This window comes from Urocampus carinirostris, chromosome 19 (assembly GCF_059441175.1).
Source record: "Urocampus carinirostris isolate Australia breed hairy pipefish chromosome 19, RoL_Ucar_1.0, whole genome shotgun sequence".
Classification (NCBI taxonomy): domain Eukaryota; kingdom Metazoa; phylum Chordata; class Actinopteri; order Syngnathiformes; family Syngnathidae; genus Urocampus; species Urocampus carinirostris.
In genome coordinates, this window is record NC_142367.1 from 8,833,654 (window position 1) to 8,854,745 (window position 21,092).

The 21,092-nt window shown below is 39.1% G+C and overlaps 1 protein-coding gene across 1 annotated transcript; it reads right to left on the reverse strand.

The window, feature by feature from the left end:
- Positions 1-2,138: 2,138 nt before the first annotated feature.
- On the reverse strand, positions 2,139-19,646 carry scd (stearoyl-CoA desaturase (delta-9-desaturase)). Its single transcript, XM_088323048.1, has 6 exons — positions 19,417-19,646; positions 19,021-19,264; positions 13,226-13,356; positions 11,011-11,216; positions 10,714-10,946; positions 2,139-5,647 (listed from the first exon to the last, which is right to left on the reverse strand). Exons 2-6 carry the CDS (start codon positions 19,238-19,240, stop codon positions 5,448-5,450), a joined length of 990 nt encoding a protein of 329 aa, XP_088179174.1. The 5' UTR covers positions 19,241-19,264; positions 19,417-19,646; the 3' UTR covers positions 2,139-5,447.
- Between the last annotated feature and the right edge of the window lie 1,446 nt (positions 19,647-21,092).

The window sequence follows — 21,092 nt, forward strand, 5'->3', positions numbered from 1 at the left end:
ATGTCACTTTGAGTTTTAAAGAATGCAGTTTACTAAAATATTCCTGAGTTAAAGCTTTAAAGCTGCTTTAACTCAAACGTTTACAAAGTTAACTCAAAGGTTAAAGCAGCTTTCCTTTTTTTTTTAACTTAGAGTCAATTAATATTAGATCTGGCTAGCGGTATTGTTTATCAAGACCTAATCCTGTCACTTTGTATTTTTAATGAAAATACTAAAATACTCCTGAGTTAAAGCTTTAAAGCCACTTCAACTCAGAGCTATCGTCTCGGGATCAAGAGGTCGCAGTTTCGATTCCGGCTCATCTGTGTTGTTTGTCAAAGTGTCCTTGGGCAAGACATTGAATCCCTAATGGCCCCAATAAGCAGGTAGGCGCCTTGCATGGCTGACTCCCTATCGGTGTGTGAGTGTGAAGCACATTGTAAAGCGCCGTGGGAGGTCTTCATTGACTTCAAAAGCGCTATATAAATGCGAACCAATCGCCTGGAGAGGGATGAGCGCCACCAGGCTGTACTTGCCCAAGACACACCACAGGAAATGGCGCGGGGAAGGGATCCAAACACCCACCCACTCATAGTCACTCAACAGCAAGCAATATTGTTTACAGGGGTCACTTTGCATGTGTATTCACTCCAATATGAATTAAACCTTTAACTCAAAGTTAAAAACTAACTTTCTGATCACATCACACACTTTTAAATGCAAGATGACACGTAGCCCATATTATTTGTGGCACATTATCCCGAATTCCCGCCAGCACCTGCCATTTTTTTCCCCTACCTTCTCAGACTTTGTTACATAAGTCATGTTGGAACTCTTTGCCCATTGGTCGCCTGCAGTCAGACGCTGTGTGTTCATGCAGGAGGAGGTCGAACTCAAATAACCCTCAGGTGTGGCGCGGTGGAGGCAGCGGTTAATAATCGCAAACATCACGCCACACGACGACATCTTCTCTGTTGACCTCCGGGGTCAAGATGACTCAAACTCAAAAAGTTTTTACGCTCCTTCATGTTAACTTTTTCTTTGTAATCAGTGTAACTTTTAAAAAGTAATCCTCGTTGATTTTTTTTTTGTTTTTGTTTAAATGTACTTGAAGCTTTTTGATTGATAGGAAAACTAATGTAGTTTATTTTTTTTCATGTGAAGCTTGAGAGACTCAATATAAGGAGATAAGACATCAATTGATTTTAAACTTGCAAGGAGACCAAGGAGAGAAGCCTTCAGATAATAGAATTCTATAACTTGTTTCTGGTGCCCACCCTCTGCCTTATTTTTATTTAACCTTCAAGGTTACAAAAAATAGGTCAGCACTGAAGAGTGTGGATATTAAAGAACAGCAATATGGCTGCGAATCATTTTAAGTTACATACTTTATTAATCACTCTTCCCTTTTTCAGTTTAATGAGTGTCCTAAAGCACTATATTGGTTTTAAAATGTCCTCAAACTTCTCAATTTTCTCTGTAAAATTTATTTTACTAATCCCGTTTACCATCTTTTTTTTCTTCTTTTCTCTGCAATTCTCTTAATTTTCAAACTTCCATTAATACAAAATATATTTTCTAAATAGGGACTATAGCCTGGAAGTTATTTTGTTGTCTGTTATAAAGTTTTTAAAAAAGTGTTTTTATTTTTCCAGTTTTCACTGGAACACTAACATTTCTTTGTTCCCCCCTCTTTAGCCTAGTTTCACCCCCACCCCCATTTTTTCTCTAACTGCAAATCATCTTAGTTAACATACTTTCTTAAATAAATCATTCTCCCCCAAAAATCTCAATTAAAAAGGTGTTCGAATGCACTATGTTTTTTAATATATTTCTGATTCAACATTTTTCTCCTACATTTTTTGATTTAATGAACCCCTTTCCCCTCGTTTTTTTCCTTTCCTTTTTTTCTTCTCGGCTCATTTCTTCTAATGTACACACATTCATGCAAAATCTATTCACCTAACGATTTTTTTCGGAGTAAACATGTTTTAATGCCATGTATAGCTTTTTTAAAATATCTTAATATTTATGCAATTTCCTAGTTTACATATTTTCAATTGAAGGCGATTTAATCCACAGTATAATTTAAAAGAAAGCATACAAATTAACCAATTTCATTCAACAAATTAAGAAAAAAAAAAAAAACAAGACACGTGTGAAAATATTGTGAACTTTTATTTTTTTAACTCAAAAGTTTGACAAAAATTTTCAACCTTGTCGCCAACCTCTTTGACATTTTGCAGCAACGTTTTTGTTTGAAGAAGGGGCGGGAGCTGTTTGCACAGCGCCATTTTCTTGATACATTTCTTACAGCTAGTCCGTCCAAAATGTGTTTGTTTTCAAAGGGGCAGTGCGTATTATTCGACCACTAAATAATTTTTGACGTGCGAGCAAAAATGATCTCTACAAAGCACAAGGAAGAATACAAACTATGGAGACCCAAAGTGACCAAAAGCAGCCTTTTTGAGTTTTTCGGCTACGCCCGTAGCAACAAGATAGTTGACAATTATGTCAGCTCCTTTTAAATTCAAGTCCTTTTGAAGGACTTCTATAGTCAATTTTCCAATTCATCCAGTACAATTACATGAAACAATTTGGGGGGATTTATGTTTTTTTGTAGCCACAAATATATGTGATTTACATATGCGATTTTTAATCTTGTAACTTGTAGGGGGCAGTGACGCTTCATAGGACATTGTCATACAAACTAATACCAGGTGCTGTTAATCAAGAGGGGAAAAGGAAAAGTGAACTCAGTGGAGGGCAGTGTTGACGTCATTCTTAAGCAGACTTGTTGAGGAACACGGAACCAATTTTAAGCATTTTACAATCACTCCACCCAAAATTTAATCACTTTTCAATCATTGAAATCACAACATTAAAACTAGGGTGATTTTCAAAGATTTCAAGCACCCGTACAAACCCTGAAGGTGAGGCTTAAGATGTGTAAAATAAATGTGTTTTTAAAAAAATGATTATTATCTTTTTTTAATAATTAGAATTTATTTTATTACCACTAAGGGGCTCTAAATAATACACACTGTCCCTTTACAGATACGGTTTTGTTGTTGTTGTGGGGGGAAGTGGGTCAGCATCAGGAATGAATTCAAGTCATAAGGCATTTGGTAGTTTCCTGACTTTCAACTCAATGGGCGCTCCAATTCTTCCAAACTAACAATTCCATTTCAGCCAGTAAACCCGCCAAAATAAAACCCCTATCATAAATACATAAATAAAGAATCCCGACGAAAATGTCGTCATGCATGGATGGCCACGTGGTCACGGCTGCTACATGGACTGGCGGAAATGTCGCAAGCCACTAGAAACAAAAACAAATTGGCACCAGATGGATTTTTTGTTTTGTTTTTTGCGCTTTTGTTGTCACAAGATGCCCAATTTCTTTTCTCCAAACAGTGGTACCTCTCTTTTTCCGCATACCCCTAAACACAAGAGTTCCGCTTTAATTTGCAAAAAAATTGTGCTCGCTTTACGAAGGAAAATCCAATTTGCAGACAGTCCCAGAGGCTACCACCAGAAAGCGCTTACCGCCAGCATCAGCCCATCCAGTTTGCTCATGCAAACTACTACAAGCAAAAAGAAATTGTGCTGGAAAAATGTTTTTTGGCGTACGTTCATTTAAAGTTTAACTGTAATTCTACGTGTTCACTCAGTAAGTGCTTATGTTTCATTAACTCCATCACTGCCAAAGACTGATACAGACCCCAATAATGCTTTTAAAATTGGTGCTACTGACAAATTTAGTCGTCAATCCTCCGTTTTCGACTGAAGTAGCCTAGTTAATTGGGCTGGCAGTTAGTGCCATAATTAACTAACTTGATTAAATGCCACAATGAACTAGTTAGTAGCTCTTGCTGATAAATTTATATTTTACATTTCTACCTTGATTTCACTGTTCAGGAAATGTTACGGAATATCAAAGATTCATTTGGAGTCAGAGCTGTGAACGAATTTGGACATAAATCTTATATTTTCCACGTAAGAAGGTAACTTGGTAGTTAAGGGTGTTGGCTACAAGCTAACTAGTTCATTCTGACATTTCACTCGTTCAGTGCCAGCTCAGTTAACTCATTGCTAGCCTACTTGAGTGGAAAATGGAGGGTTGACATAAAATTCCATCAATGGCACTGATTTAAAATGTTTTTTGACATTTGTTACTATCAGTAGTAGTGAATGAGTAGAGCAAGTTACTTACAAGCTAACTACTTCATTGTGGCATTCACTGCTAGCCTAGTTCATCAATCGAACGGTTCTTTAGTTACGAGCTAGTTGAAGGGCATTTAACTCATTTACTGCCAACCCAGTGAACTATTACTCTGCGGAAAATGGAGATTTGATGTCGAAATCTGTCCAAGGTGCTGAATTGAAAATGGATTTCGACTTCTGTAACTGTCATTGGTAGTTATGAGTTAACAATCTCGCTCTTACACCTTTCAACCTCAAATTCAAGCACTTTTAAGGACTTTCAAAGCCTATTTTCCCAGTATCATCAAAAATAGATATATCAGGTGTGAATCATGTATTTTGCAGATCCACAAATGTATCCTCGTTTGATACAAATGCTTTACAAGTTCTCAAATACGTCTACAATCTTCTCAGAGCAGGCGTGTCAGCGTCGTTTTTAAGTCGACTTGTTCCATTTCTCTTCATTTTATGTGTGGTCTATTGAGTCAAACTGCTGAGGAACAAGGCAACAATTTCAAACATTTACAAGCACTTTTCAAACCTTGAAAGCACAACATCTAAATTGAAGCATTTTCAAGGATTTCAAGCACATGTACAAAGCCTGATGATTGCAAGTCCTCCTTATTAAGCGATTATTAACCTTACAAAACACAACACGGCAGCTATTTACTCACAGCAAGACAGACTTTGTAGAATACCGTGACTATATTAGTAAATTACGATGACGTTGTTGTCTGCTGCAGTGACTGAGACGATCCAGATTAGAGCAAAAATAGGCAAGAAGAGATTGATTTTAAAAAAATAGAAATCCCCGTACACAATTTGAGATGATCAAAAAAAAGATAAATGACAGGTACGCGATCTCCGTCACTCTTTCTTGCAAATGGGATGTTCTTGCGAATGGGCCAATTCGGTTTTTATTTTATATCGGGAAAAATGTGCTCCTTACATGAGCAATTCAATTCAAGCACGATCCTGGAACAAATTAAGCCCGTATGAAGAGGTACCACTGTATAACCACGCTAACGATTTATGTATGTAAAATAAAGAGAAACGTTAGCAAAGAATGCGATCGGAAACCATTTTCAAGGCTGCTTTTGAAATGGGCTCGACAAATCTTAGTCACAACTACGAAAAAGCACAAAAAAGCAGCAGAGGTGACGGCGAAGGGGGGTGGCCGCGTCCCCCCCCTGCCCCGACGAAACGCCGTCTCGGCAAGAAACGAACGCCGGAGGTGGTTTTTTTTTTCATTTTTTCAGCCTTTAGCCGCTGCGATAGCTGCCGTCGCCGGTGCGCTGCGCTCGGGCCACTACGCTCTCCTGAGAGACTCGCTTGCGGTCCTGGGCCAGGCCCAAAAAACACATCAGGTCGATGAAGCAAGTCGTCAAGTTGAGGCGGCAGCCAAACTCGCTGGTGGCGTAGTCGTACGGGAACGTGTGGTGGTAGTTGTGGAAGCCTTCGCCTGGACGCACAAAAACAAAACTCTTCGTACCGGAATCCACAACCAAATAACCAGTCTTCCAGGAAGTTACCCAATAAAAGAACACAAATAATGTGATAATAGTTTACCCAAAATCCCCAACTATAGAGTCGCACCTGATTAAAAGCTGCATGCACAGATTCAAGAAGAAATTCAACTTTGTTTTTGTTTGAGCTGCACTGAATTTTAAGCAGCAGCCTTAAAGTGCCATTCAAATGAACTCATTCACCTCCATTTCTTAAATTGAAATACAATCAGTAGAGGGAAGTGTCCAGTACAGAAAAGTAACGCATTGGGCCACGATTAAGACGGGAAAAAAAAAAACCATTCACAAAACAAAACTCAATGTACTGTGGTGAATACAATTCAAAAGCCGGTACAATAACAACAGCCTGTGCACTGATCTTAACCTCACCCATCCCTTGCACATACAGTGCATCCGGAAAGTATTCACAGCGCTTCACTTTTTCCACATTTTGTTATGTTACAGCCTCATTCCAAATTGTATTAATTTAATCTTTTATCTCAAAATTCTGCACAAAGTACTCCATTATGACAATGTGAAAAAGTTTTTTTTTTACTTTTTTTGAATTTATTAAAAATAGAAAACTAAGAAATCACATTTACGTAAGTATTCACAGTCTTTGCTTAATACTTTGTTGATCCACCTTTGGCAGCAAATACAGCCTCAAGTCTTTTTGAATATGATCCCACAAGTTTAGCACACCTATCTTTAGGCAGTTTTGCCCATTCTTCTTTGCAATAAGTCTCAAGCTCAATCAGGTTGGATGGGAGACTTTTGTGCACAGCCGTTTTCAGATCTCTCCAGAGATGTTCGATCGGATTCAAGTCTGGACTCTGGCTGGGCCACTCCAGGACATTCACAGAGTGGTTCTGAAGCCAATCTTTTGAGATCTTGGCGCTGTGCTTTGGGTCGTTGTCCTGCTGATAAATGAACCTTCGCCCCAGCCTGAGGTCAAGAGCGCTCTGGAGCAGGTTTTCATCCAGGATATCTCTATATATTGCTGCATTCATTTTTCCTTCTATCCTGACTAGTCTGCCAGTTCCTGCTGCTGAAAAACATCCCCACAGCATGATGCCGCCACCACCATGTTTCACTGTAGGGACGGTATTGGCCTGCTGATGAGCGGTGCCTGGTTTCCTCCAAACATGGCGCCTGGCATTCACACCAAAGAGTTCAATCTTTGTCTCATCAGACCAGAGAATTTTGTTTCTCATGGTCTGAGAGTCATTCAGGTGCTTTTTGGCAAATTCCAGACGGGCTTCCATGTTCCTTTTGGCTTTTGTCTGGCCACTCTACCATACAGGCCTGATTGGTGGATTGCTGCATAGATCGTTGTCCTTCTGGAAGGCTCTCCTCTCTCCACAGAGGAACGCTGGAGCTCTGACAGAGTGACCATCGGGTTCTTGGTCACCTCCCTGACTAAGGCCCTTCTTCCTCGATTGCTCAGTTTAGAAGGCCGGCCAGCTCTAGGAAGAGTCCTGGTGGTTCCAAAGTTCTTCCATTTACGAATAATGGAGGCCACTGTGCTCATTGGGACCTTCAAAGCAGCAGAAATGTTTCTGTATCCTTCCCCAGATTTGTGCCTCAAGACAATACTGTCTCGCAGGTCTACAGATAGATCTTTTGACTTCATGCTTGGTGTTTGTGCTCTGACATGCACACTCAACTGTGGGACCTTATATGGACAGGTGTGTGCCTTTCCAAATCATGTCCAATCAACTGAATTTACTGCAGGTGGACTCCAACTAAGCTGTAGAAAGATCTCAAGGATGATCAGTGGAAAAAAGATGCACCTGAGCTCAATTTTGAGCTTCATGGCAAAGGCTGTGAATACTTATGTAAATGTGATTTCTTAGTTTTCTATTTTTAATAAATTCCCAAAAAGTTAAAATAATTTTTTTTCACATTGTCATAATGGAGTATTTTGTGTAGAATTTTGAGATAAGAGATTAAATTAATACAATTTGGAATGAGGCTGTAACATAACAAAATGTGGAAAAAGTGAAGCGCTGTGAATACTTTCCGGATGCACTGAATGACAAATTGAAAGAGTAGACCAATTTTTGCTTATTATACATAAATGTATGGAATCTTTTTAACAAGTTGTGTCCACTGATATATTTTATAATATTTTAGTGTGTCAGCAGGTGACTACCGTAAATTCCGGACTATAAGCCGCTACTTTTTTCCCAAACTTTCAGCCCTGCGGCTTATTCAGTGATGCGGCCAATTTATGTAATTTTCCTAACGGCCGCCAGCGGCCCTCGAGTACAAAAAGTAAGATTTAGACTGCAACTTCTTAGCTTGTGCACAAATTAAATTGGCGTAGACATATACTCATCATGCAAATTGCAAAAAAAAAGGCACATGACGCAACTTTCAAGTTAAACGCAAACGAGCAGTCCGATATAGAAGGAAACTATCTTGCGAGCGTGATGCTGGCGTGTTTTTTAATAAGGGAGAATGGGACGACGTCTATATAACAAAGTCTCTTTCCCATACTGAAGGAAGACGACTTTAATGACATCAGTTATTAGGAGGAAGATAAGAATGGTTTACCGTGCTTATTTCAAGTACGGTAAGTTTTTTTAACAGAGCTGTTTACTGTGTTGAGAGCGTGTTGCTAGTAGTGTTTTGCTACCCTTCACAGGCACGGTTTGGGATGAAAGTTATAATATTATTATTAAAGCTTTGAAAACTCTCTTGGTGTACTGTCTTTCTTTGTAAATATGTGTAGCCATGTATAATATGTATTTACAACTGTATATTTTTGTAATGTATTTATTTTAGAAACTTATTCTGATATGTTTTGTACGAGCAAATGAGAAAGAAGGGGCGGGGAAAACGCGGGCTGACGGGAAGTGGAGTAAAGGTGAGTTAAATCTCTTTGTTGTTGCAGCGGACAATAGTGGATACCGGTATATATTTTTCCCACCCTTAACTTTGGAAATATACACTTTTTTCCTTGGATTACTTTCAACAGGCACCTGGACTCTGCAGGTCTGCATTAAATCTTAAGTACCGGTATCATTTTCCGTACAATTTGCCGGCTGTGTTTTTGGGACTTAATCGAGTATTGGTTAATTTCATGTTTGAATTGCATATTTTCAATGTGAGCACATGACAAGGAGACCAAATGTTCCTACCACTACATGAAAAAATATACATAAATGCTTGGAATTTTTCTAGCAAGTAGTGTCGGCTGATTGAATATTTCAGTACGGCGGGTATATTTTTACCATCGAGTCATATTAGGCTGTCATCAGTCCGATAACTGGCAGCCCAATGATTATCGTGTACGTTAGTGAGTAACTAGTGTCAGCATGTACTGTAAAATCTGGACTACAGACACACTTGATGAAAAGCAGCATGTGCAAACTCCATTTTGTCTTCGTACGAGCCACACCGGAGTACAGCTGCAGGCATAAAGGTGGGGTGATTCATTTGAGGTGTCATTAAAATGTTTTAAGTGTTAAACCCCAACCGAGTTCAAAAGAGTTCTTTTGTTTTTTTTTTACCGCGCCTATATGGTTTCATATCACTTTTAGCAAAAGCTGTTAAGGGAGAACACATTAGGTAGGAGGAATGGGGGCCTGGGTAGGGGTCCTGGAGAGTGACGTGATGCTCGTCATTGCACTTTTTTGTTAGTGTAGCGTGAAAATGCTTAAAATAAGACGAGGCCTTCTTCAAGTACAGTCTAAACGCCAACCCAAACCCCCCAAAAAAGATGAAAAACAGAAGTGTTTATTTGAGCACGTCTAAAAAAAATGCATACTTGCACGCGCATCAAGAAGGAGCTTGACAGAGGACACAAGCCAGAAGGCACGAGTAAAAAAGTTCCAGGTTCCGTACAGCCCCTTCTAAACAGCCGTAACAAAGGAACTAATTCACGTGCATTTCTTATATTTTGAACCTGGCGCACACCTGGAGTCGAGTGCCTGGGGGATTTAGAGTCGATGCTTTCATCTCCAGAGCGCCAACAGCTCTATGCCCCAGCATACCTGATGCCATTTTCAGCTGCGTCGTTTTTCAGTTCTGCTCCGAGTTGTCTACATCATCTCTTTATTATGTGACCTTTCAAAAAGGTGATTACAAAGACGAGCACATATTTACTACTGCGCCAAAGGAAAACGCGAATGAGTGCTGTGACGCGTACAACATTAGCTCTATAATTCCAGTATACAGCGCCAGGGCAACCAAACGGTGGAGAACAGTGCCAGATAGCAACACAGAAGTATCTTTTTGTGTTGTTGTCATTGGTGGCAATTCACTAAAATTGCATTTGCTTGTTGTCGCTCCTCGAAGATTAAAGGAAATGTCAGTGAACTGACTTTGAAACGATGAAACGGAAACATTTGTAGCGTTATTTTAATTGATAATTTCCACTGCTGTTCACATTAGATGTATAAATTCAGGACTTGATTTGTTGAAAGTTGAAATACCATGAGTATTATGTAAATATTGAATGAAGTACTATCAAGCCTCCAGTTTTTCTCCTGTTATGTATTACGTATATCAATAACATCGAATAATTTCTCTTGAAGGGCATCATAAGTGTTTCCAGATGTCACCGCAGTATTTTGTATTTAAAAAAGAAGAAAAGAGCTGGAAAAGAACTGCTTGGCATTTTCCTCCGAGCAGTCACAAAAAAAAGAAAAAGCTGCACTGTATTTAAAGCCAAAATGTTCAAAATGTAGCAAAATATTAGCAGCGCGTAGTCCAGATTTTACAGTATATATGTATATATATATGTATATATTGAATAATCTAGTTAATGCTTATTTTTGGAGAAAATATAAAATGTATCCTTCTTTGAGATAGTCAAATATCTGGAGCATCAGATTTCTTGGTGTGATTAAACCTTCACGTTAGCCAGAAAAAGAGAACTTTCGTGTAAAACTATTGTTCTAAGAACTGAAATTGCCAAGGAACTGAAGATCTCCTTCAACGGTGGACACTACTCCCTTCAGAGAACAGCACAAACAGGCTCCAACTAGAGTAGAGAGAGAAGTGGGACACATACCTATGGCACTGAAGGCGACAAACTTGTTCTCACGGGGGTTGATGGCGTGATCATAGGGGCGGTTGCCCCACATGTGGGCGGCGCTGTTGACCAACCAGGTAGCGTTGAGCACTAGCGTGTAGCGCAAAAGTGCCGGCACAAAGTAGGCCACCCACAGGGACTCGCCCCAGAAGTACCAGGGCACCCACATGGGCACCAGGAAGCACATGACTACCACCGACATCTTGTAGTGCCTGCCAAAACAGAGCCGCGTCAATGTTAATGCTAACGTTAGCGCCCTCGGGTGTCCGCCCTCACCTCCTCTGAAACATGACGACGTCGTCGGCGAGCAGGTCGCGCAGCTCCAGCTTTCGTCCCTTCTCAATGACGTCGGGGTGCTTTCGAACCAGCAACCAACCGATGTGGGCGAAGAAAAAGCCGCGAATGGCGTTGTGCGGGTCTGCGTCCGTCTCAGAGTACTTGTGGTGCACCCGGTGGTCGCGAGCCCACTCGTAGATGTCGTTCTGACGATAAACACCGCAAATGTCAAAGTCAAGGGGACAAATCCGGCCCCTAAGATGATGTTGATTGACTATTCCATTATACATCGAGAATCCTCGGCCAATTGTCGAGAAAAAATGATAATACAAGTAGTCCACAATGTCATCAGACATGCTTTTCCAACAGAGTCAGGCATCTTACGTGATTATAATCTCTGCTTAAATAGCCTCTCTTTCTCAAGCGGTAACACACAGAACTGACGGTGTCAACATCGAATATGCCAACTGAAACTTCCGCCAATTAAAGACTACTAGCAAAGTTTTCCAAGCAGAGCTTGCGTATTGTGGCAGTATCTCGGTAATGCATGAACATTTAAAAGAGAAAGCACGTCAAACAGTTGAACAAAAAGGAGACTGACTCGCCTTCGTAAAATTTGAGTAACATTTAAGCCGATATGGTTTTAATCACATGCATTGTACATTTCATACACATATATTCAGTTATAAGAGTTTGAACTGTTATGCCGGACTGTGCCCGACAAACGTATTTGAAAATAAATGAAGCCCGAAGGACAAACGTCAGACGTTAAAACGTTAAAAACGACAAATTTTGGTTGTTTAAAGCATTTGATTTCGAACTGTTCTTTTGTTACTGACTTAACAGTTCACCACTGATTGTACTTCACAAAATGTTCATAATATTTGTTTTATCTACTGTTCTACTGATGCTAATAAGCCTGTTGGTTTACAGTGCTGAAAAAAATCTTAATTTTAACACTGTCTGAAACTCATGACAAAAAGTTACCGGAAACCAGGGCAGACGAAGTTGCCTGCCCAGCCATAAAGTTGCCTGCCCCATTTTTCACAACTTGAAACACAATAAGACGACTCATCGCAAAAAAAAAACGTTGTTGCAAAGTATTAAGGATTGATAATCACAATATATAACATAACAACAATTGAAATGTAAGTTTACTATAAATCTACTTATAACATTCATTGCATGTATATGACATCACTGTTTTCCATCTGCCATCAGTAGCTACCTGTATTTACTCATCTTCATTCATGCAATGTTTGCGTCGTTTGCTACGAGCCACGTGAATTCCTCTTTGCACGATGCTTTTAATGTAAGTTTACGTTTTGTAGCGTCATAAATTTTGTTTGCTTCTTTTAAATATTTCTTCTGTGGCTGAGGTTTTGTCTTGATTCCGAACCAGTTGTTCAGTTTTCTTGTGTTCTCTGTGCGTCTACTTTGGAAAACGGTATGCAAATGCACGACCTTATAAGTTCGGAAGCACGAAGTCATTTGATCCAGGCTTCTGATTGGCTGCCGAGTATGCAACTTGCATAACGAACCGAAATTTCCAAACCGAACGCAGATTTCGAAATCGGAATGAAGCAAACGCTTGGTTTGAAAAAAATTAAAAATAAAAACGAAAGATTTGTTTTTTTCTTTCTTGAAAAAGTTGTCGGACACTCGGGCAGAGACGTGTAAGTTGTACGCCCGACGCAAAAGATGCACGCCCCGGGCGTCCGGGGGGACATTGTTTCAGACACTGATTTTAATAATTTATTTGCCTGTCCCTAAAAATTGGACGGAGTTTTATTTCTAGATGTATGTCTCTCTACTGACTGACCACCGTGCCTAATTGGTTTTAGATTTTGAATTTTTGTATGAATCTGCATTATGTTAAATATAATACATACTATTTCTTGTACCCATTTTTTGTGTGTTTTTTAATCATTTATATATTAAACTTCATGCAAATATTCAACTAATCGTTTCAATAGTTTGCGCGGCCCTACTTTTCAGTAGGTTCGATAAGCTTCACTAGGGTATTTGCGTCATTTGAAAAATGTTCATCAGTCCGGCACTTATCTTGCAGCCCTTTATTCATTTGGCACTCAGCTTGTTTAATAGCAAAAGGGGGCCATTTTTGACGCATTTGTGGGCGCCCTTATTCATTATTTTGACCCTCAGTCCGTTAAACAGCAAAAGGGGGCTATTTTTGACACATTTGTGGGTGTACCTGAAAGGACATGGAGTTGGCCACGGCCAGGAAGATCTTCAGAGGTCGCGTGGCCTTGTAGGACCTGTGACTCCAAAGACGATGGGCGCCTGCCGTCACTCCCAAGGCGCTTATTATGAAGCAAAGCCCGGCTGCAAACAAGCAAAAAACATGCAGAATTGAGTCGACAAAATGTCACATTCAGCGCCATTAACAGTTTTAGACGTCGAAACCTCTGTTTTGTCTTCAAGTAGGCAACCCCATTGTATCCAGTTAGTGTCATACTCTAGGGCAGGAATGTCAAACAGGCTACCCACGGGCCGGATCAGGTTTGAATCAGGGCCACGAGACAATGCTGAGCGAAGCAGCGCAAGAGAAAAACAATCTGCAGGTTGAACTATGTCCACCTGATGTTGCCAAAGCCAGGTGCCTCTCACAAACGCTGTACTTGTATTTCTTTCTTTCACTCTCTCTCTCTCTATCTCGCTCTCTATCTCTTCCTCCCTTTTTCTGTCTTCTCTTTCACTCTCTCTGTCTCTCTTTTTCTTTCTTTGTTCCTTTGTCTCTTTCTCTCGCTCTGTCTCTTTACCTTCTTTTTCTCTGCCCCTTCCTTTTCTCATTTTCTTTTTCTTTTCTCTCTTTCTCTCTCTCTCTTGCTTTCCCCTTCTCTCTTTCTCCTTTTCTCTCCTTGTCTTTTCACTCCTTTTTGAGGTCTCTCTTTCTATTTCTCTTTGGATTTCTTTCTTTCTCCCTCTTTCTTTACCCCTATCTCACTATTTCTCTTTTATCTTTCTTGTTTCTTACATTCTTTCTCTCTCTCTCTATTTTCTCTCTCTCTTTCTCCCTTTCTTTGTCCCACCCTTCTCATTTTTTCTCTCCCTCTCTTTCTCTAATTTCTTTCTCTCTTTTTCTTTCTCTCTTATTTATTAGTCCAGACCCTCAGGGAATGTTTGTTCTATCGTGTGGCCCCCAAATTAAAATGAGTTTGACACCCCTGCTCTAGGGGTTTGTCTGTGTGCTGTGCTTCTCTATGTCTATCCAGCAGGGGGAGGGAGGATTGTTACCAAGCAGAAAGGAGGAATACACACTACGGAGACTCCGATTGACCCAAAAGCACAATTTTCTTAATTTTTTTGCCCAGACTTTCGCAAAGAAAAATAAAGAAAAAGGGATAAAGAAAGACAAAAAAGAAAATGAGAAAAGGAAGAAAAAAGGAGGAAATAAAGAAGGAAAGAATGAAGGAAAATATTAAAAATAAAAAAGAGAAAGGGGTAAAAGACACATTAAATGAAAAGAAAAAAATAAAGCAAAGAAAGAAAAAGAAGTAAAGACTGTAATGTTTTGGGACGGCTTTCTACTCTATGGTTTTTAAAATTACATTATTTTTTTTTACTATTATTATAATAATTATTATTATTATATGAATATATTCGACTTCACTGAACTAAAAATTGGACTTGTTTTCATCCATTTTTGCTACTTGTTCTCATTATTAGATAATTGATTGGTTGGTTTGTTGGATCCCTTAACCACTAGGGTCGCAGGGGCACCATTATCTGTGGTGTGTCTTGGGCAAGTACAGCCTGGTTTCGCCCATCCCTCTCCAGGCCAACAAATTGTTATTGTTATATATTATGATTATTAGTTGATGATTATGTTAAAATTTGGTCAACTCTCGACTTGTTTTTATCCGTTTGAGGAGGCGGCCATTTTGCTACTCATAGCATTCGGTCAAGTGGAGATATTAAGGAGCATTTGTTGCTTCTTCTTCGATTAAAAAGACGTAACCTTGTTCTAAACATGGAGCCAAGGCATGTGGCAAGCTAGTGTGACCTGAGTCATGGCGTAGCTAGCGCATGACAAACGTTTTATTTATTAGCATGCCGCTTATGCAACGAGCGTGCTCGCTTTATCAAGTTAGCCTCACTGCTTTATTTTATCTGATCAATTACGTTTTGTCAGCACGACTTTTCGGGTCATCTCTCCTAAAAAACGTTGCACAACAATGCCAAAAAAAATGGACTTTTGATCCAGGGAAGCGTGATTTCCCAGCTGGCACGAAAGCAGGGTGAAAGAGCAGCATCCCTCAGCTGACTTCAATAAAGGAGAACAGGACCTCTTTTATTTCGTTTTTTTACTCTTATAACAACCTTATTACTTGTCAGTGATGTTCAGTGTGAAGATCGGACTTTATTGACATTTCGAATGCTTATCACAACTGAGAAGATACTGTTTATTCTACGATTTCATTTTCTATAGACAAGAACATTTAGTCATGCCGTTTTTAATTTCAGAAACAATTTCAATGTTTTTTCATACTGATGCCTAAATCTTGAGTTGTCATCATTATTGATACCACAACCATATACCATTAATAAATAATATTCCATTGTCTATTGCTTAGAAGCTTTTTTATGCAATAATGTTTTTTTTTAATTAAAAACATAATTTTTGATTTGACGCTCCACTATTTACGACCATTTTACTTATGTAAAACGGTAGATACGATCATTTTTTTCGGGATGTCGAAAAATATCCAGACATTGCTGTAAGTTAGATTTTGTATTGTGTGCAGGACATTACTGTAGTGCTTCTTTACGCCACTACCGGTGTGTGGCTCTGTCAGAGGTCACCCAGCATCCACCCCGAAGAAGAAATCCGGCTTCTACTTCCTAGTTGGAGTGTAAAGATACAGTACTACGTGTACTATACCTAGCGCGCTAAGAATTTTTATTGTTTAATATCTCGTGCATCCGTTCTATATGGGTGCTGCAAAGTGTAAAGAGGCGAGCTGTTTCATTTGAAACAAAAGTGGAATAAGAAAGCTGGGTTTGGTTGAGAAAATGCTCAGAACGCTTTTTTTTCGGCCACTTTTTCGCATGGGGAACCTCTTTAAGCGCATCTTCCAAAAGTGAGTTAAACTCAACTTATCTTTATAGGGCATTTTTTTAATGAAATGTTTATTTTTAGTACAAAAACAATACAGGTTACTTATACAAACCTTAAACATACTTATATAAATTTTAAAAATACAAAATATAGCACTGAAGCAACTTACGAACAAATTCAATTTACAAAGATCGTCCGGAACCTATCTCGTTCGTAAGTAGGGCAGCGTCTGTATTTTAAAGTATGATGGCACATTTTTTTCAGACTGGTATCCAAATCTTTGACGCAAATACCACAACCAGATACCATTACTACATTAAATTATATTTTCTATTACTTGGATGCATTTTTATGCCTAAATTTCCAATTTGAATGAAGTTATTTTTTATATTGATAAATATTTTCAGACCCTAACCAAATCTTATCATTGGCTAATTATTGATACAAATACTACAGACACTAATGCTGCATAAAAGGTCCTTTTTCTATTACCAAATAACATTTAATGCTTTTATTTTTAAAATCTGTACCATTTCAATGTCTGATTCAGTTTTTCGACCATACCCAAATCTGGACTAATCATCAATACAAATACCAAATACTGATACTTTTAGTACAAAAAACGTTTTCAAGTTCCAAAAAATATATTTTTTATTTTATTTGTTTTGATAGTTTCTTGGACCATGCCAAAATTTTGAGCAGCCATAACACATTGATACTATTATTATTGCAAAAATGACAGGAAGATAATATATTTCCTCAACTCATTTGGTGCCCCTATCTGGAAATAAATGATAAATACCAATAAATCTTTAACCAGGAAAACAATGATTGCCATCTGGGATCAGGAATGGCAGAATTAAATTCTACTTAGTAATACTGTATTTATTTAATGTCATTTCCTCAAATTTTGCTATGGCAAGTATTGATCTTAAAAAACCAGTCTGTGCAGCCCTTAAAGACTCTGGGTGATCAATATTGGCTAATCCCATTAACAATTATTTGAAAATGCCTTCAGTAATTTTGAAGCGCATTTAGAACATTTAAAGGGCCAGTGTGTATACAAGTACGGTCTGAAGAGAAACACGAGTGACTTGGCTAAATTCTAACACTTTTTAAGTACATTCAAAGCCAATTTTCCAATTTCTCCAGTACTGATAAACAAAAATATCCGGTGTGAATCATGTATTTGCCAGAGTCACAAATATATGTACAATTTACATATGGAATTTTTAATCTTTTGTGTGCATTCACCAAGACATATGATTTTGAAATCTTGAGTCAATCGGCAATATATTTGCTGACCCGAACAAAAAGTGTTTAAGTATTTGAAGACATATCAGTTTCAGGAAGTTCTTCACATTACATTTTACAACAGGGAAACGCTACATTATTTTTTTTGCATTACCCATAATCCTTGCACTAATACACACTTTGTAGTGCCCTGTTTATGTGCAGCATGCACCCGTCCTCTTGGGCGCGACCCATGGGGGAGATGCCACACAAACTAATACTAGCTGCCGTTAATCACAAGGGAGGAAACACAATGGCAATGCAAAGCCACCAAAGTCCAGCATCTGTGCCATTTTTAAGCAGACTTCTTGAGAAACATGGCAACAATTTCAAACACTTTTTAGTCTTTAAAAACACAACATTAAATATCAACCAGTTTAACGATTTCAAGCATTGGTATAAACACTGAAAAATGCAGATTTAAATGATAGTTCATGTATTTCGTCCTCATTTTAAGGACCATATTTGTACTTTTTTCTACAGCTGACATGAAAATGAGAAAAAAAAATAGTGTTTAATTTTTTCTACTGTTGGGAACGATCTAGGAAAAGTTAAAAAAATATATAATTTAGGGGATTTTATTCCGGGTTTGTAACAACACAGCGGCAGGTCATTTTGGCCCGAAGACAACAGTAAATTTTGTAATGTCAATTCATGTGTTTACCACCAAGATGCGCTGAATAAAACACACTGTCCCTTTAAGTTAGCCATAAGTAGCCTAGATGGTAGTGTGCCCGCTTTGAGACTGGGAGGTCGCTGGTTCGCGCCTCGACCGAGACATACCTAATTGGTATAATGGCGGCGCCCTCTGGCTGCGGCTGCACCGACTCGCTACACCGGGTCAGGTGTATCGACATTTCGTTCTATGTACATTGTTACAAAGAATGACAATACAAAGGAAATTATTATTATTATTAAATGATTTGCTAGTGTGTCATAATGACTCCATGACTTTGAGTAACAGCCAGCCTCCAGATTTGGTTGTTTTGAAGTATACAGTCGTGTTTGCGGAAGAACAATTTTTATTTTTAAAGATGGGGGATTTCTTGAAGCAAGTCTTTTTTTTGACCCACCCCCTTTTAATCCAAAACTAACAAATGTAAAGAAAATAAAAACCCACGAGGACGAGCATGACGGCTCACTCTCCGTCCACTCCACTCAACAGTTGGGCATTAGTTACGTTTTAACTTTTTAAGTACAATTTAATCAACGCACCCCCCACCTTTTAAGTATGTTTAACCAATGCCCAACTGAGTTCAAAGAGCCTTTATGCTTTACATTCCACTGTGCCTATGTTCTTTTATCGGAACTGTTTGTGGTGAAACACATTATGTTTGAGGACCAGGAGCTTGGAGAGTGAAAATAAAGAAAATATTTTACTTTAACATTTTTTATGGACACCTCAAATGACAACCCACACCTTTAAACCAAAATTGCTTTTTTAAATTTCTATGAATGGATTTTTTTCTACCATAAAGATGCGATAAATAATATATGCCCTTCCTTTAAGTTGCCATAGTGTGTCGTGATGAGTATGACTTTGATTAAGCCATAGTCAGCCCAACTCCGGTCTAATGTGTTTAGACGTATATAGCAGTCTTTGGGAAAAAACGATTTTTTATGAGGGTACTTACACCAAAGCAGCGTGGCGAATGAGGCCTGGGGGACGAGAAGGAGTCCGTAAAGGGCCCCCACATGTAGGAGACTCATGAGGACGACGTTCCTCCAGACGACGACAGTGGGCGGCTTGGGGCCTCGCTTCTCTTCGTACGTGGGGTCGAAGGCGTCTTCTCTGCCGGGGGCCTCCAATGCTGCTGCCGGCTTTTGCTGCAGCTGGTTCTGCTCCTCCTCCATCTTGGACAAAAGCGCTTCGCTGTTCTACAGGAAAATACAAAATAAAATGGAGAGAGTTCTGACTGAGAGACCGATGAGATGATGCTGCTGGTGCCACCACGGGGAAGCGTTGCGTAACGTCGACGGTGACGCCGAAAAACGATCGCCGTAACAAAAAGACAACTTTAATAACTCACCGATGATGGGAAAATCCTTCCGAGCGTTTTTTATTGTCAGCTGTTCTATCAAAGGAAAAAGCAAAAAGGAGCGAGAAGTGCGTCGCATCAAAGCCAAAAAGGGATGGGGAAGCGCGAGGTGCCTCTGCGGCTCGCTGGCCTATCGGGGCGCAGGTCCCGCCTACTTGTCGCTCTCCTATTGGATACTGGCCTATCTGCTGTTCGCCGCCTCTTCTTCGCTCCTCGTCCAGATGTGGCGTTATTAAACAAACCTTACCCCCCCCCCCCCCCGTCCCCCTCCCATTAAAGCCCCCCTCCCTGCACATGCGAAGTTTAATTGATTAATAACGATGACGTCACAAGCACTTGCGTTTCCTTTTTTACATTCAACTACGTAAATGTCAGGTGATGCTCCGCCCACAAGTTTGGTCTACCTGCGTTATCCAATCCAATTCCAATCGTTGTTCCTGTTTTTGTATTTCTGTTTTTTTTTAAATCTTGCTCTGTTCGTTTCGAACTTTGAATTAAATCGAATTGTCTTTATTGTAATTGATAACAACGTGGTGAAACTGTGTATGCAACGAGATTATAAATGGCATTTTTGGGCACTGGTTCTCAACACGGTTAGGTAGGGTTACTTTAACTGGATTACTTTCAATAATTTTTGGATTACTCCAATACCAAATGTGCTAATAAAATACAAAAGAAACTAAATATGAATAAAATGATGACTCACAACACGTGGTAAGCTTTCTCTCCTGGCTTTGATCTCTTTGATCTCCGGCAAAACGAACATAAAATGCGACAGAAACAATATGAAAATAAATCCAAACAGCTTTTTGCCGTTCCATGTATTCCGTTACTCCCCAAGCCTGCACAAAATTTTGTCATTTTATTCATATTTAGTTTCTTTTGTCTTTTATTAGCATATTTGGTATTGGAGTAATCCAAAAATAGTTGAAAGTAATCCAGTTAAAGTAACCCTACCCAACCCTGGTTCTCAACTGGTCTGCGATCAGAATCCCCCATTTCAGCCCAATGACAAGCAGAGACCAAAACAAGGAGGGAAAAAGCCACTTTCCTTGCCCTCTTGTAGGTTTTAGATCAGGGGATGGTGTAATAATAGTCTATAGTCTGTAAAGCCCTTTGAGACTTCTTATGATTAAAGGTGATAAGACTAAACATGACTTGACTTGGCTTTAGCTGGCCAATTTAAAACAGAGATAGTAAAATATTGTCAGCTTTCTTCAAAACATGAAATTACCAGAAAAAAACGACCTCGGGTTCCCTTTATACACACATATAAGCCTACTTTGCTCGCGATATAGCCATCTACTGGTAAAAAGTGCAATCGACCTCGTGTTTTTTCTTTTACTACTTTTACTAAGCATTATTATGCCAACGAATAGGCTAAGTACCCATTGAAAACAGGTCCGTGACCGTGATCTGCCTTTGGGTCCCAATCCACCAGTTGAGAAATCCTTCTCTAGAGTAAACATGCCAAAATAACTGTACTTTAAAGAGAAACATTGGGGGGAAAGATAAAAGACTGTCGAGATGGATAGGTAAAAAAATGTACAACTTAGTGCTTAATAAAAAATAATTTTTAAAAAACCTGTTTAGGGAGTAAATAGCTTTTTTTTTTAATGTTCTGAGAATTAATTTTTTTTCCTTTTCACCAAATATTTTGGGGGCTA

Excerpts from the sequence above, each read along its gene's own strand:
- scd (XM_088323048.1), bottom strand. The coding sequence starts at position 19,240 with ATGGAGGAGGAGCAGAACCAGCTGCAGCAAAAGCCGGCAGCAGCATTG. Across the intron at positions 13,357-19,020 it reads ATTCGCCACGCTGCTTTGGT|CCGGGCTTTGCTTCATAATA; the intron begins GTAAGTACCCTC and ends GCTTGTTTGCAG. Across the intron at positions 10,947-11,010 it reads GTCGTCATGTTTCAGAGGAG|GCACTACAAGATGTCGGTGG; the intron begins GTGAGGGCGGAC and ends CTGTTTTGGCAG.